At 50.2% G+C, this 13,495-nt stretch overlaps 1 protein-coding gene across 1 annotated transcript in view; it reads left to right on the forward strand.

Moving 5' to 3' along the window:
• The window catches only part of LOC119449046 (uncharacterized), a 29,250-nt gene that overhangs the window by 15,474 nt on the left and 281 nt on the right, over window positions 1–13,495 (forward strand). Inside the window, exons 2-3 of the mRNA XM_037712241.2 lie at window positions 10,078–10,428; window positions 11,379–11,583. Coding sequence (XP_037568169.2) covers window positions 10,078–10,428; window positions 11,379–11,583 — 556 coding nt within the window. The remainder of the gene's footprint in view (window positions 1–10,077; window positions 10,429–11,378; window positions 11,584–13,495) is intronic.

The raw sequence follows: 13,495 nt of genomic DNA on the forward strand, positions 1-13,495 counted from the left end.
TTATGCCAACGTCGCGGCTAGGCCCCGACCGCAGCTCGCCATGCCGTCATACCAGCTGCAGCCCTGTAATACGCGACCTCTTACATGGATGCGACCTACCCCAGGGAACCGGTGGCGTACTTCCGACAACAATCCGATATGCTTTGCGTGCGGCTATGCCGGTCACATCGCTCGTTATTGTAATCGCGTTCAGACACCTAGCGCCGCATCAGCCGTGACAAGCCAGTTCAACCGTCCATATTCAACCGTCCATATTCCGACCCCCATTCGGCTATGTCACCGACTCTGCGCCCGACGCCCGCTACCCGCCGTTCACCGTCTCCGCGCCGTCGCTCAGTGTCGCCGATGCGAGCCCGTCCCGTAACTCGGGACGATGAAAACTATTCGTCGCAGTCCAAGAAGCAAGGGCTGCGGCGCCGTCGAAACGTGAAAGTCCTCAATGCATTCCTTCAAATGTGATCGAAGTGTTTGTTGACGGTGTTCGCGCAACTGCACTCGTGGACGCTGGAGCCACCGTATGTGTTATGGACGCTAGGCTTTGCCGCCTACTTCGGAAAGTCATGACGCCGCTTTCCGGACTGTCCCTCCGCACGGCCAGTGGTCAGTATATCCACCCCTTAGCGGCTTGCACTGCTCGCGCTGTTATTGACGACCTTCTGTACGCCATAGAATTCATCATCCTCACCTCGTGTTCTCATGACGTTATCCTCGGCTGGGATTTCCTCTCGTGCCACAATGCCGTTATCCATTGCGCACGGGCCGAGCTGGAACTCTCGCCGCTGTTAGATTTGCCGCTCACCAACAATACTTCGCTGTTGAGGAAGCTACTTGTTCAAGACGACACCCACGTTCCTCCCAACACGTGAACGGTCCTGCCCATGTACTGCAGTGGCCTCTCCGACGCGGTTGCACTATTGTCTCCATCTGACCGCTTTCTCATCTGGACAGGCCTGCTGCTACCTTTTGCGACAGTGAACATCAAACAGGGCTACAGCACCATTTTCGTTTGCAACCCGTTTCCATACTCTGTGATGCTGCTCCGAGGGCAATGTCTCCGCCATGTACAAGCGATCGAAGACGTGGAAGTTATAGACCTCCCCGATCACCATTGCTGTGCTAGTTCCAGTGCGCTCACTGCTCTTTCTACCTCTGATGGACCGTCCAGTGATGTGTTCGGTTCTTCTATCGCCGATGACCTTACACCAGATCTCAACTTTTGTGCCTCTTAGAAGGATTTCTTTCTTCTTTCGATGTCGGGCAAATTTCCCTAGGCCGGACGTGCACTGTTACGCACCGCGTCGACACTGGCTCGCAACAGCCATTGCGGCAACGACCGTATCTTGTATCTCCTGCAGAGCGTCGTGTAATCAATGAACAGTCCATGGGCATTCACTGTCGTCCTCGTTACGAACAAAGATGGTTCTGTGCGGTTCTGTGTCGCCTACAGGCGCCTCAACAAGATCACACACAAGGACGTGTACCCTTTCCCTCGCATAGATGACGCCATTGACAGTCTACAGGGCGCAGAATTATTTTCGTCTTTAGATCTGCGCTCAGGGTACTGGCAAGTACCCATGGCAGACGCCGATTGGCCAAAGACAGCTTTAGTAACACCCGACGGCTTATGCGAATCCAACGTAATGCTTTTGGACTTTCTAATCCGCCCGCAACTTTTGAGCACATGATGGACACAGTTCTGCGCGGCTTGAAGTGGCACACATGCTTGTGCTATCTTGACGACGTTGTTGTTGACGACTTTGTTGACGACGTTGACGACTTCACAACACGCCTTCAACGCCTGCGGTGTGTTTTGACGTGCTTAACAAACGCTTGCCTACAACTAAACCTAAAGAAGTGCCAATTTGCTGCTCGGCAGCTGACAATCCTCAGTTAGGTCGTATCCAAGGATGGGATACTCCTAGATCCAGTCAAACTTCGGGCCATCGCCGAATTCCCTAAGCCAACGTCTGTCAAAGAATTCGCAGTTCGATTGGTCTGTGTTCTTACTTCAGACGCTTTATTCGCAATTTCGCCCCCATCATCTCATCCCTGCCGAAACTGCTGTCACGCAACGGGCCCCTCACTTCGTGGTCGTTCAAGTGCGATGAGGCCTTCACGAAGCTCCGGCATCTACTTACATCTCCGCCAATTTTGCGCCACTACGACCCGACAGCTCCTTCTGATGTGCACACAGATGCCAGCGGCGTCGGCCTCTGCGCTGTTCTTGCCTAACGCAAACAAGGGTTTCCTGAATATATCGTCGCTTATGCAAGTTGTATGCTTACGAAAGCTGAGACAAATTACACTGTGACAGAAAAAGAATGCTTGGCCATTATCTGGGCTCTGATTAAGTTCCGGCCTTATCTATATGGTCGTCCATTTGATGTAGTCACGGACCTCCATGCACTGTGTTGGCTGTCATCATTGAAGGACCCATCGGGCCGTCTTGCTCGATGGGCACTTCGCCTGCAGGACTACGATGTCCGGGTGCTGTACCGCAACGGACGCCAGCATTCTGACGCCGACGCCCTCTCGCGCTCTCCCTTGCCTGACAATGTCTGCTCCTCACTATCTGAGATTATTGTTTCTTCGCTCGACCTTAACACCTTCGCTTCTGAGTAACGCAAGGACAATTGAATTGCCCCCCTGATAGACTTGCTTTCTAGTTCGTTTGCACAACCAAGCACTCGCACGTTGCGGCGCCAAGCACTTCATTTTGCCATTCGCGACAACCTGCTTCACCGACGCAATTATAACCCCGACGGGCAACAGTGGTTGTTAGTGGTACTCCGCAGTCTGCGTTCCGAAGTATGCGCCGCTTTCCATGCTGATCCACAGTGTGCGCACTCCGGAGTTTTCAAGACTTACCAGCGCCTTCAACAGCGATATTACTGGCGCGGGACGTACAGCTACGTTCACAAGTTTGTTCGCTCTTGTCCCGATTGCCCGCGCCGGAAATCTTCACCCCGCCTTTCGCCAGCCGGTCTGCAACCTTTACCTTGCCCTACGCGGCTGTTTGGAAGCGTCGGCATCGATTTGTATGGGCCCCTTCCCCTGACGTCGACTGGAAATCGCTGGGCCTTTGTGGCCGTCCACTACCTGACGTGATACGCCGAAATAGCCACCCTACCGGCCGCTACAGCACGCGATGTTGCCTCCTTGCTGCTTCGACGATTGATCCTTCCACATAGGCAACCCCAGGAACTACTCAGTGATCGTGGGTGTGTCTTCCCGTCCGAAGTAGCCCGAAGGAGTGCCACGTTGTTCTTCGCGCAACTGCGGCGTACCACCTCCAAACCAATGGCCTTACAAAACGCTTCAACCGTACGCTCGGGAAATGCTTGCTATTTACGTCGCCTCCGACCACACTAATTGGGACGCCATTCTGCCCTTTGTAACTTACGCGTATAACACTGCCACTCAGAGAACCACTGTCTTTTCACCTTTTTCTTACTGTATGGTCGGCACCCGTCGCACACCATCTGCACAATTCTACCGTACCGGCCAGATGCATCTGAATGTGCGCCCATTTGTGACACGGCAAGACATGCTGAAGAGTGCCGCGATCTCGCACGGGTCTTTACATCCAATGACCAAGAGCGGCCGAAGTTCACACGCGGTGACACCACTTCTGCACCCACCTTCCTTCCTGAAGCACTTGTGTGGCTCTCGATTCCTTCCGCTACACCTGGTCTATCATCCAAACAAGTGCACAAGTATGAAGGCCGCTACCGTATTGTCGAACGCACATCTCCCGTCAACTACGTGATCGAACCAGTTGAACCTTCTGCTGACATGCGCCGTCGTGGACGCGACACTGTCAACGTCGAGCGCCTCAAGACCTACTATGACCCTGTCATAGTGACCAGCTGTTACGTCGCCCGACGGCTTCCTCTTCACTCCCGGGGGTGATTGTAGCGAAGAATACGAACGCCATAGCGGGTCACGCTCTACAGTCCTTTGTAGTGGGTCGATCCGTCCTGCGCTTGCCTCGAGAAACGCCGCTCCTCCTGAGAGCTCGGACCTTCATACAACGGATGGCCCAAACGGCTGGTGTCTAATAACTGCCTTTACAGTATATATATATATATATATATATATATATATATCATAAAAAGCCAACAAACGGACACCAAGGACAGCATGGAGGAGATTACATGTACTTACTAATTCAATTAAAGAAATGATAAACACTTGGGAATGAAAGTAGGTGAAAAAACAACTGGCAGCAGGTGGGGCACGAACCCACGTCTTCGCATTACGCTCGCGATGCTCTTATCTATTTGGCTACCACGGCACCGTTTTTTTCATTCGCTTTCTGGGGTATTTATGGTTATCTACTAGAACTAAACATCGGAGTCTTAGCCAGCGCCACCACCCACGGCCTTGACGGCGAAAACAATCTTTCTGCCACACGCGTCACGCACGCGTACGTGATCGTATTTGTGGGTGAAGATTATTAGACACACAGACACCCGCACACATATTCCATTTGTTATTCTTTCTCTCTCTCTACCTAAACACCACAATTTATCTATACGCAGGACAAAGTGAATTATGGTCACTCAGTGGAAGGCACCCTTGTTTGAGGCGCGACACGTTCATGACAATACTAATAGTTCTCATCTCGTATAGGCTTACTGTGCGAGACTGGCCGACTTGCCCCGTGTTCTCTACGAGGCGGTCGGTTACGGCGAAGGGCCTCTCGAACTTAACACGAAGCTTTCGGTCAGGACATTGAGCACGTCGGTCTAACTCTGCGCCCCTGTTGCACGCCCGTGTAGGTTGAAAGTGGTGGTGATCTCGTTGTTTACGACCTCTGTTTTTTGTCCACTGTTGCAGTGCTCTGAAAGCTACGAGACCGTACCTTATAATTCGATACTTGGTTCAGGTTGTATGAGAGAAGTTTTGAGTTGTTGCTCTCAATAGGAATGCACTACCCCGTATTGGCACTGACCCTGCCTGTTCCAGTTAGTTCTTTGTACGGTCAGACATAGACGACCGTAGTAACAAATGTCATTTTGCATTATCAGCCACCAAACTTGCCGCTGTTTATCTCGTAGCGTGGTTCACCGGCCGTTGTGTCCCCCATTTTGAGTCGCGTGAGTGGTGTTCAAAATTCGCCAGCCCCAAGAGGGAGAGATAACGACAAGGTGACTTCCCTCTTTGTTCTTGCTCCTATGGGGACAGAACAAAATCTCGCCTTCTTGAACAAACTTTGACTGCTTGTCTGGTTCATCAAGATGTGCAACGTCCGTGTCCTCACGTTGGGCCTTGGCCTCGCTCTCTTTAGACAGTTATCTAGGACCCGCTGTTTTTCGACGTGTGGCCATCAATCGAGTCATGAGGCGTAGCTTCGAGGGTATGGTTAACATCTTCAACGTGGTGGCAGTTATAATGCTCAACCTCCGGGTTTTTGATTGAGGGGGCGCTGAGGTCGGTATGGCCGAGTTAGATAAGCCCCTGTGAAATGACGATCATAACACCATCGCGTCGCAAGTTGTCGTTACACAAGATGACGTCAGCAGGAATGTTCTAGACGTGTGTCACGGCAGGATGAACCTGCTGCCAGCAGGTGTCAATATCCTGGTCGAACGTGCCGACTGGAAGAACCCTGTGTCCGATAGAAGTGCGATGCGGGCTGTGTACCAGACTGAAGTGTGGGTGAAGCATGGCGCCGAATTATGTTGGGCCGTTCAGTTATTCAGCAAGAAAAACGAGTATGGTCTGTGCTCGTACGAACGCCTGTAGTCGATGTACTGAGGGAGTGACTGTCCCAGTTAGAGCTGGCGAGTCCCCGTTGGTGCACTTGCGACGAACGAGCTGCCGGCACAGCGGCAGTCTTACGGCGACGTGCGTTGTGCTCTAGCTCTGTGGCTTTACGAGCAAAGCCATCTCATGTTGCTTCTACAAGATGGGATGCCTGAGCAGAATCCAGCAATCCATCGCCGTCGAATTGCCTAGCACCTGGAGAAGACCATGTCAGTTTGCATTCATCTAGGAGTGTCAGTTTGTGGTAAACGTATGTATTTACGTCTTCCTGTGGGACTGGATGTCGAGGTCGCATGCGTGTGAAGTGATCGTCATAGCTGGAAGGATGTCGTGTGTCACCGATCTCGGGGGCGTGCGAGTGTTATAAGAGATGAGGTTGGAAGACGCATGGCAACACAGCAAGCAGATTTTAATTGCACTCAAACTGAAAACTCAAACTAAAAACTCACTCGAACAAGCGCACTGAACTAAAACACAATGAATAAATAAATGTTAACAAAAATACAACCTAATGAATCAATAAACATGCGCCTAATTCTACCTACACTATTTCTGGGCGTTTCCTCCATGAAAGTCAGGCAACTCTAGCCTACTTTTGTGACGCTACTAGAATGGGACGTTCTTGCTGAGTTCGTTGTTCTTGCACGTATTTTCCCGGCGGGAAGATGTCGGATTTTTCTCAATGTCGTTGTTCTTGCCGACTGTCGCATAATCATTGCTGCCTTGAAGTAGGTCCGTCAACTTGTTCGTCTTCGAAGCCTGTTTATCCCGGTCGCTGATGCTGACGTGGCAGAGAGGCCCGACGGGTTAGGCCTAACGACGTGTTCGGCCGCCGCGTCCGTCCAGCTCCTTTCTCAAGTGCCGACGTGGCGTTCCGGGGATTACCGAACGCGCTGGTTTGTCAAAGAAGGGGGATCCTCTCTGGAGTGCCCGGTCATGCCATGTGGTGCTGCAGCTGGTCCACGAAGCAATCGGTCGTGGGAGACGCGACTCTCCGAACTGGACTTGGGGAGCCAATTGGCGACCCTCGACCAGGCCCGGCGTGCCGCAATAGCCAGTGGGGCCCTGGAAGAGGGGCTCCACCCACAGTAACCAAGCACGATCGTTATTTTAATAAAGTTGTTTCTCTCTCTCTCACCACGGAGCCTCGCCCGAACGTCTCTGAGGTCGACGCCTGCACCTCGGACTGCCAGCGTCACGGACTCAGCCGAACCTCCAAGTCTCCCATCACCAGAGCGTAGCAAACGATGAGACCTTCCTGGCCCAGAGCCACGTCGATAATGCTCTGACAGGGCCGTTTCTCACTCGATTACGGCTCGGTTCACGCGCCTCGAGGTCTCGTGCCGTTTGGAACGATCGCTTCACATCGTCCTTAGGGAGCCTACATGAAACGGCGTTCCATGTAGGCTCCCTAATCGTCCTTGTCTTCTTTTCTTTCGCCACAGGCCTCTTACTCATGACAAAGGCAAAAGCAGCTGAAGGCACTTACAGCAGCTGTACACGAATCTTCCCACGAACAGTATGTGTTACCCTACTGTTCGCTTTGGTTTTGGTGGCATCCTGAAGTTCCCGTTCAGCAACCATTTTTTTGATGTCCTCGGACCAATCATAAGGAGTCAACTGGACCAAGCTGTTGGACCAAGCACTCCGACCAAGAACTCCGACCAAGCACTAAGGAGTCAACTGTCCATATCCACGGCATAGGGTTGTCCTGCAATCTATGAAATTCGGGAACTGTTGCCTCGGCAGGGGCTGTAATAGTTGGGTTACCGAAGGCTGAAGCAAAACAGCTCGCCATATCTTGGGTAAGGTCCCCTGCTTTGCGCAAACCGAAAGCCGCCATGAATGTGTAGAAGCCATCCCCGGGCGTTGTGGTGGCTTCCTGCGATGATGGGTGCAAGTAGTGCATCATTCGCCCACTTGCGAATTCAGTCGAGGATCCATGGACAGCGTTAGCGAACCAGTCAGAAGCGTCCGTCTGGGAATCTATGGCCATGACAGCGAGCACTATTTGAATCCGTGGAATCACGGCGTGGACCCTCAAGTCCCGTCGGCGGAGTAGAAAGACAATTCTGAAGCTCTGTGTCTTAAGACTGGGACGCCTTTAACCTGCCCCTTCGCCGACTGTGCCAGTATAATGAAGGAAGGAGACGGCGCACCGTTACCTTTACGAGTTGTATTTAATCTTCTTCCTCGTCGTCCCTCATTCACTGTTCCTTCCTCCGTAAGGGCGCTTCATCTTCCTTACAATATATGCAAAAGGGAACCCCTGTGGTATTTCCGGCGAGGAGCCTCAGTTGGGTTGTTTCGCTGCTTAGCACAATTTTAAGCATTGTACGTAAAATTTTTTAAGCTTATCAATTAACGGCTGGGTAATGAAGCTCGTTAAGTCAGGATAGATGACAAGAGCGAAAACGGCTAGCTATGTCTATATATTAAGTTGATGTACTAGCTCCCCGGGACGTCACGAAGTATGAGTTTATCTGCTATGCACCAGAACACTTATCGGTAAATAAGGTATGTTGCACACTAATGTAACTAAAAAGCTCTTTGTACCAACTTAATGACAAAGTGTAGCGCAAGGGCACAACCATAGACCTGAAACACCGATAAACGTCACAGGCGCTTCTAACAACTTAGAAAACTTGTTAGAAGCGCCTGTGACGTTTATCGGTGTGTCTTCACTGTTGTTCTGCCCTTGCGCTACATTTTGTCATGAGGTAACCGCCAACTAGCGCAAAAAAATGTGGTTGATCCCTCTTATATAGGAATCGGTATAGAACACGAAAGTGAAACGTGTCTTCACAGAAGTAGTGTAATGTTTATTGCACATTGATATATAATGTCTATTGGTGTTTTGTGGCTAAAGCGCCCTTAGGCGTTGATGCACCCACGCTGACGCCTGGTGGCACGTCTCCTCCATCACGACTACCAACGTCGATGACCATGAGCAACCATCGTGCATATGGAAGCTGCACTACGCTGCACACGCTAGCACAACGCGAAAGACGAAGCACGTAACTGACACACTAATACAACGCGCAAGACAAAGCACGTAACTGAATCGTCACCGAGTCAAATCAGCGCGTACAGCGCGTCGTAATTGCAGCCTCCGCGATCAACTTCAGAAACATTTTCAGAGCTAATTGCGGAGGCCACGCTCCGCTGTGCTGAGTACGGTGAACGCCACCTAGGTGGCGTTGGTAGTGCTTCTTGATGCCAGCGTCCCTTCGAATGCTGCCATCGAGGCGTCGTAGTGCTGAGACCACCGAAGCGTTCACTGTCGGTGCGCGTTAGTGTCATAATGCAGTACTTCTCTTTTCTGCTCGTAGGCGGCGGCACCGCCCCGAGCAAGAGCGCGGGTACACGGAGGAGTGTTATATATATAAGGCGCGTCTGTGTAGCTCTCTGCAAATGCGTTTGTGGCGCAATGGGTTAAACGCTCGGCGATCTATCGTCGCGGACCGAGAGGTCGTGGGTTCGATTTCCAAATTTTGCATGTTTGTGGAACTTTTTCTTCTGGTTTCTTTCTTTGTATTATGTTCGTGTACATTGTAAGAACGTCATATCCGTGACGGAAATACGTCAGTGAAGTCTTGGTGGACCCCGGCATAAAACACTTTCGTGTTAAAAAATATCCTTCTGCATCATTTCCTTCTAAATGTCCTTGCGACATTTTTTTACACTAAAACGGACCAAGCAGCTGTGATGATTCATGGCAGAGTCTTGCATGAGCTAGTTAGTGATTCGCACTTCATGAAATCAACTGCGGAAAAGATCCAAAAGGCGTGTACAAAGAACTCATATGACAAGACGACCGCCAACTTACAACTACAAAAATAGTAACAAAGCGTGTTTACGAAACTCAGTGTACGAGCCAGAGCTTCTAGGCGTGTGTTACTGCGCGAAACATTCCGGCAGCGTTTCTGGATTTGAAGACTGAAGTTTATTCTTTCTTTCTTATAAAAAAGAAACCAGAACAGATACTGAAGCAGCGCAGCACCAACGTGTGACGCTTCCGCATTTGTCGAAACGCGGCAGTGAAAAGCAGGAAAAAAAAATCAATTAAAACATTCAGTGATCTATATCGTCTTACTTTGCACTTGTAAACCTGATGCCTACATATTCCCTTCCTCAGAATAAGCTGGCGCGGATGAGAATAGGGAACTTTTTTCGCTCGCACTACTATATATTAGGCACGGCTTGCCTCCGTATTGATTTCCCGCCACTGCCACAGACAGTGTCCGCGAGTAATTTATTTCGCATTTAAGACACCGCATTCAACTCCATTTCGCGCCTTTCCAGGACGACTTGGATATCGCCGTTCGCAACGCCTCCTCGGCTGATCGTGGGCTTTCCCCCGTATGCCGACAGCGTAGAGCGACTGGATGCCTTCTACGCCAAGTTCCCGGTGTCGCAGCAGCTGAGCGCCGCCTTTTTTGCCGACTGGCTGGCGGCGGCCGACGAGCGTGCCTCGCGCCTGTCCCTCGACCAGGACCACGTGGACGTGTTCGGGCTGGACGTCGATGTGGGCGCCGACGGCACGGTCATCGTGCCGGCAGCCCTGTTCGCGCTCCCCTTCTTCTTGCCTGACGGTCCGGTGGCGCTCAACGTGGGTGGGCTGGGACACTTGATCGCGAGGCGGCTTGCTGAGAGGTGCTCATCAACAATCTTCATGATCATTTTGTACAATAAGTAAGGCACGCAGAGGCGCGAGTGGAGGCTCAGTCATGGCGTTTCGGCCATGGGTTAGATCCCGGCAGCGCCGTAAGCATTTCGATGTGCTAGGAATTCGAAAGACGCTCGTGCACCATGCATTGCGTGTATGTTAAAAGAACAGCAGATAGACAAATATATTCCCTAGCCCTCCTCCGCTACGCTTGAATTTAACTGATCATGTCGTACTTTTTTGAAAGACATGTTGAGTTATAATAAATGTATCTTATAAGCACCTTTGGTAGTGACAGCTAAAATAAAAGTGCTTAACAAAAAAAAAAAGAAGGCGCCAACACGCGCAGTACTAAACAGCTGTATTCTGCCATAAGTCGATTCCGTGCTGCACAGTGGATGTGCTGCACAAATATGCATACGCTTTTACCATCAGCAAACTAACTTCTGTATAAATGTCAATGTAACATATGCACTATTGCGATAGCAATTATGCGGACAACTGAGGATTACTCGCGCCCTCGACGTTGTAGTCGCTGGGAGTCGAATCTGCGACCTCGTGCTCAGCAGCAGGCCGCCGCATCCACTAAGCCAACACGGCAAACGCGGTCATGGTTTGTTCAGGTTCGAAGCAGTTCTACTTTAAAGACTGCTGCTGTATACTCGGCCATGGATGACAATTTTTCGCGATATCATGGCCAGTTCTTGAGTGCGTCTGGCATCATGCCCTGAGTAACTCCAATATTTCGGAAGGGTTGGCGGTTGCGTTAGATTCTTCCATTCAATTCTTAATGAAGGACAAATGACTTGAACGAACAAGTATAAGCGTTGCCTTTTTGCGATACGTCGTCGGTGTCGCCGTTATATGTACACACCCGAAAATTCAAAGACCTTAAAGAAACGACTACGAAACACGAGATATCTCCCTGACAATGCAGGTACCTCGTCCCGAACTCAGTCCTGCCCGCTGGGTGCCAAGCCTCGGCCTCTGGCAGCCAAGACGACTGGGTCCTGCAGAACCTACTGGCCTACTCCTGCATAGGTGACGCTCTGTCCGCGTTGAACGGAAGCTACCAACGCCGTCTACCTCAGCTCGCCGGGCTGAAACCGGAGACGATCATGTACACCGTCGGCTGCCTGAAGGTGCGCGCCCGTTTTCAAGTATTCAAGACACCGTTCGAACTGCAGTGTTCAACTGCTTATCCGGTTCTGAAGCCGTTCGCTGCGACAGCAGCTGGCAATCACAAGGGACTTCTTTCGCGCAGACATCTTTGCGGTGCACACCTCTTCGACCACACCAATATTTCCCGCTGTGGACTCCGAAATAAGTGCTCTAATGGCACCACTCTCGGAGTATCCTAGGCACACGTGACCCCGCACAAATTGCCAAACATAATAGCTTGTTTTTTTTTAATTCGAGATTGGCTGACTTAAAGCATAGTAATAAAACACATAAATAGATCTCGTCCTGCATTATACAGAAACTCCAAGGTTCTCTAACGAGAGTTATTGTTAATCCATGTGCTGTGCACATCGATGTCTTGTTTTAGGGTAGCATAGTTTGGGAAAGTGGCGTTTGCTTGATGATGCCCCACGACTTGCAGATGAAAGCAGAGGTGAGGGAAACGTAAGCCCGGATCCTCATCAGGTGATACGTTTTTCACCCTTGTGAGTTTGCGGGGTAGGAAGCTCGTGGTAGCTTGGTGCTGAGCACGCCCGCCTCCCAACCTGCACATTGCCGCCTGGGGCGTCAGTTCGATACCCAGTACGGCGAATGTATCTTTATTCCCGTGATTATCATGAAGGCGCAATGAGAAGGATTCCACAGAGGAAGCGCAATTATATATTTCGGTTCTTGCTAAAGTTTGATACTTGGGGTACACTCTCGCTTACATTATTGTTTTCTCGTGTGGGGTACTACGTCAGAAACTAACCTTAGACTGTTCGTAAGATTACAAAGAAGGAGCGACATGGTCGATATTGTTACGCGAAGGACGAGTAAATTAAACGAGAAACTGTGTACACATTATATTTACAGCGGCGGTAGCAGCGCTGACCGGTTAGATTCACAGCGTGAGCCCAGTTCGTTCTTCCTCCTCGTTTCTCGAGTGATGGCGCCCGCACGCTTCGTCCGACCAACAAATACAACATGCGTGTTGCAATATGTAACCTGGGCTTCCTCGACCACACGAAACCTTACTTTATGAACATGCAATTGAACATACTACCCCTTGATCAATTGTGTAACTACAGTATCGCCCTTGAGGCTTCCGAGCTACGATATGTAAATGGTGAACGATTCGATATTACTTACTGCATAAAAGATACCAGCTATAATTTTAAACGAAACAAAGTGTGCACACGCTGCAGAACGCAGACCTTAGTCTCTCAAATTAGTTTTTGAATAAACAGTAAGTTCTTGCTACTGGAGCAACTGAACGCAGATTTGTCGGCCTATGCCTTTAAAACCAGTATGGACAATTTAGCTGGGCTACCTCTAACTTGCGTCAGACGCAAAAGCATCGTGCGAACAACTTCAGTAATTTATCTCTTATTTTGTGCGCAGGACAACCCACTTTTTCCGAAATGCTGGTGTTATTTGTAATCGGTGTATTTTACATTCTGTAGACACTTCAGCATTGCAATAGCCTGTGTTGGAAATTGAATATTATACACACTTTTACATTTTGTATTTAGTACACACTTTTCAACCTTCATCGGGTACCGTGTGAAATGTGTGTGGGTGATGCAGCCCCGTCCGGCCATTTGATGTCTTCAGCCCCATCTCCTGGGATTGTAGAACCTATGTGTACTGTGCGTCTGAAGATGTCTCAAATAAAAAAATACTATGCTTCTAATAATTCCACCTTGACGCATCAGAACACTTCGGGCCTCGTATTAGCATTATCCAGTACAGGTTGCCACTATTATGGGCATATTAGCATTGTTTAAAATAAAGAGTGATGACTACCTCTAAAGGCGCAATATCGCTGGAAGGGCAAATCGTAGGCATTGATAGCGAAGCACTACAGGCGCGAATTAAGGTTCGTAGTTC

The sequence above is a fragment of the Dermacentor silvarum genome, chromosome 4 (assembly GCF_013339745.2).
Source record: "Dermacentor silvarum isolate Dsil-2018 chromosome 4, BIME_Dsil_1.4, whole genome shotgun sequence".
Classification (NCBI taxonomy): Eukaryota; Metazoa; Arthropoda; class Arachnida; order Ixodida; family Ixodidae; genus Dermacentor; species Dermacentor silvarum.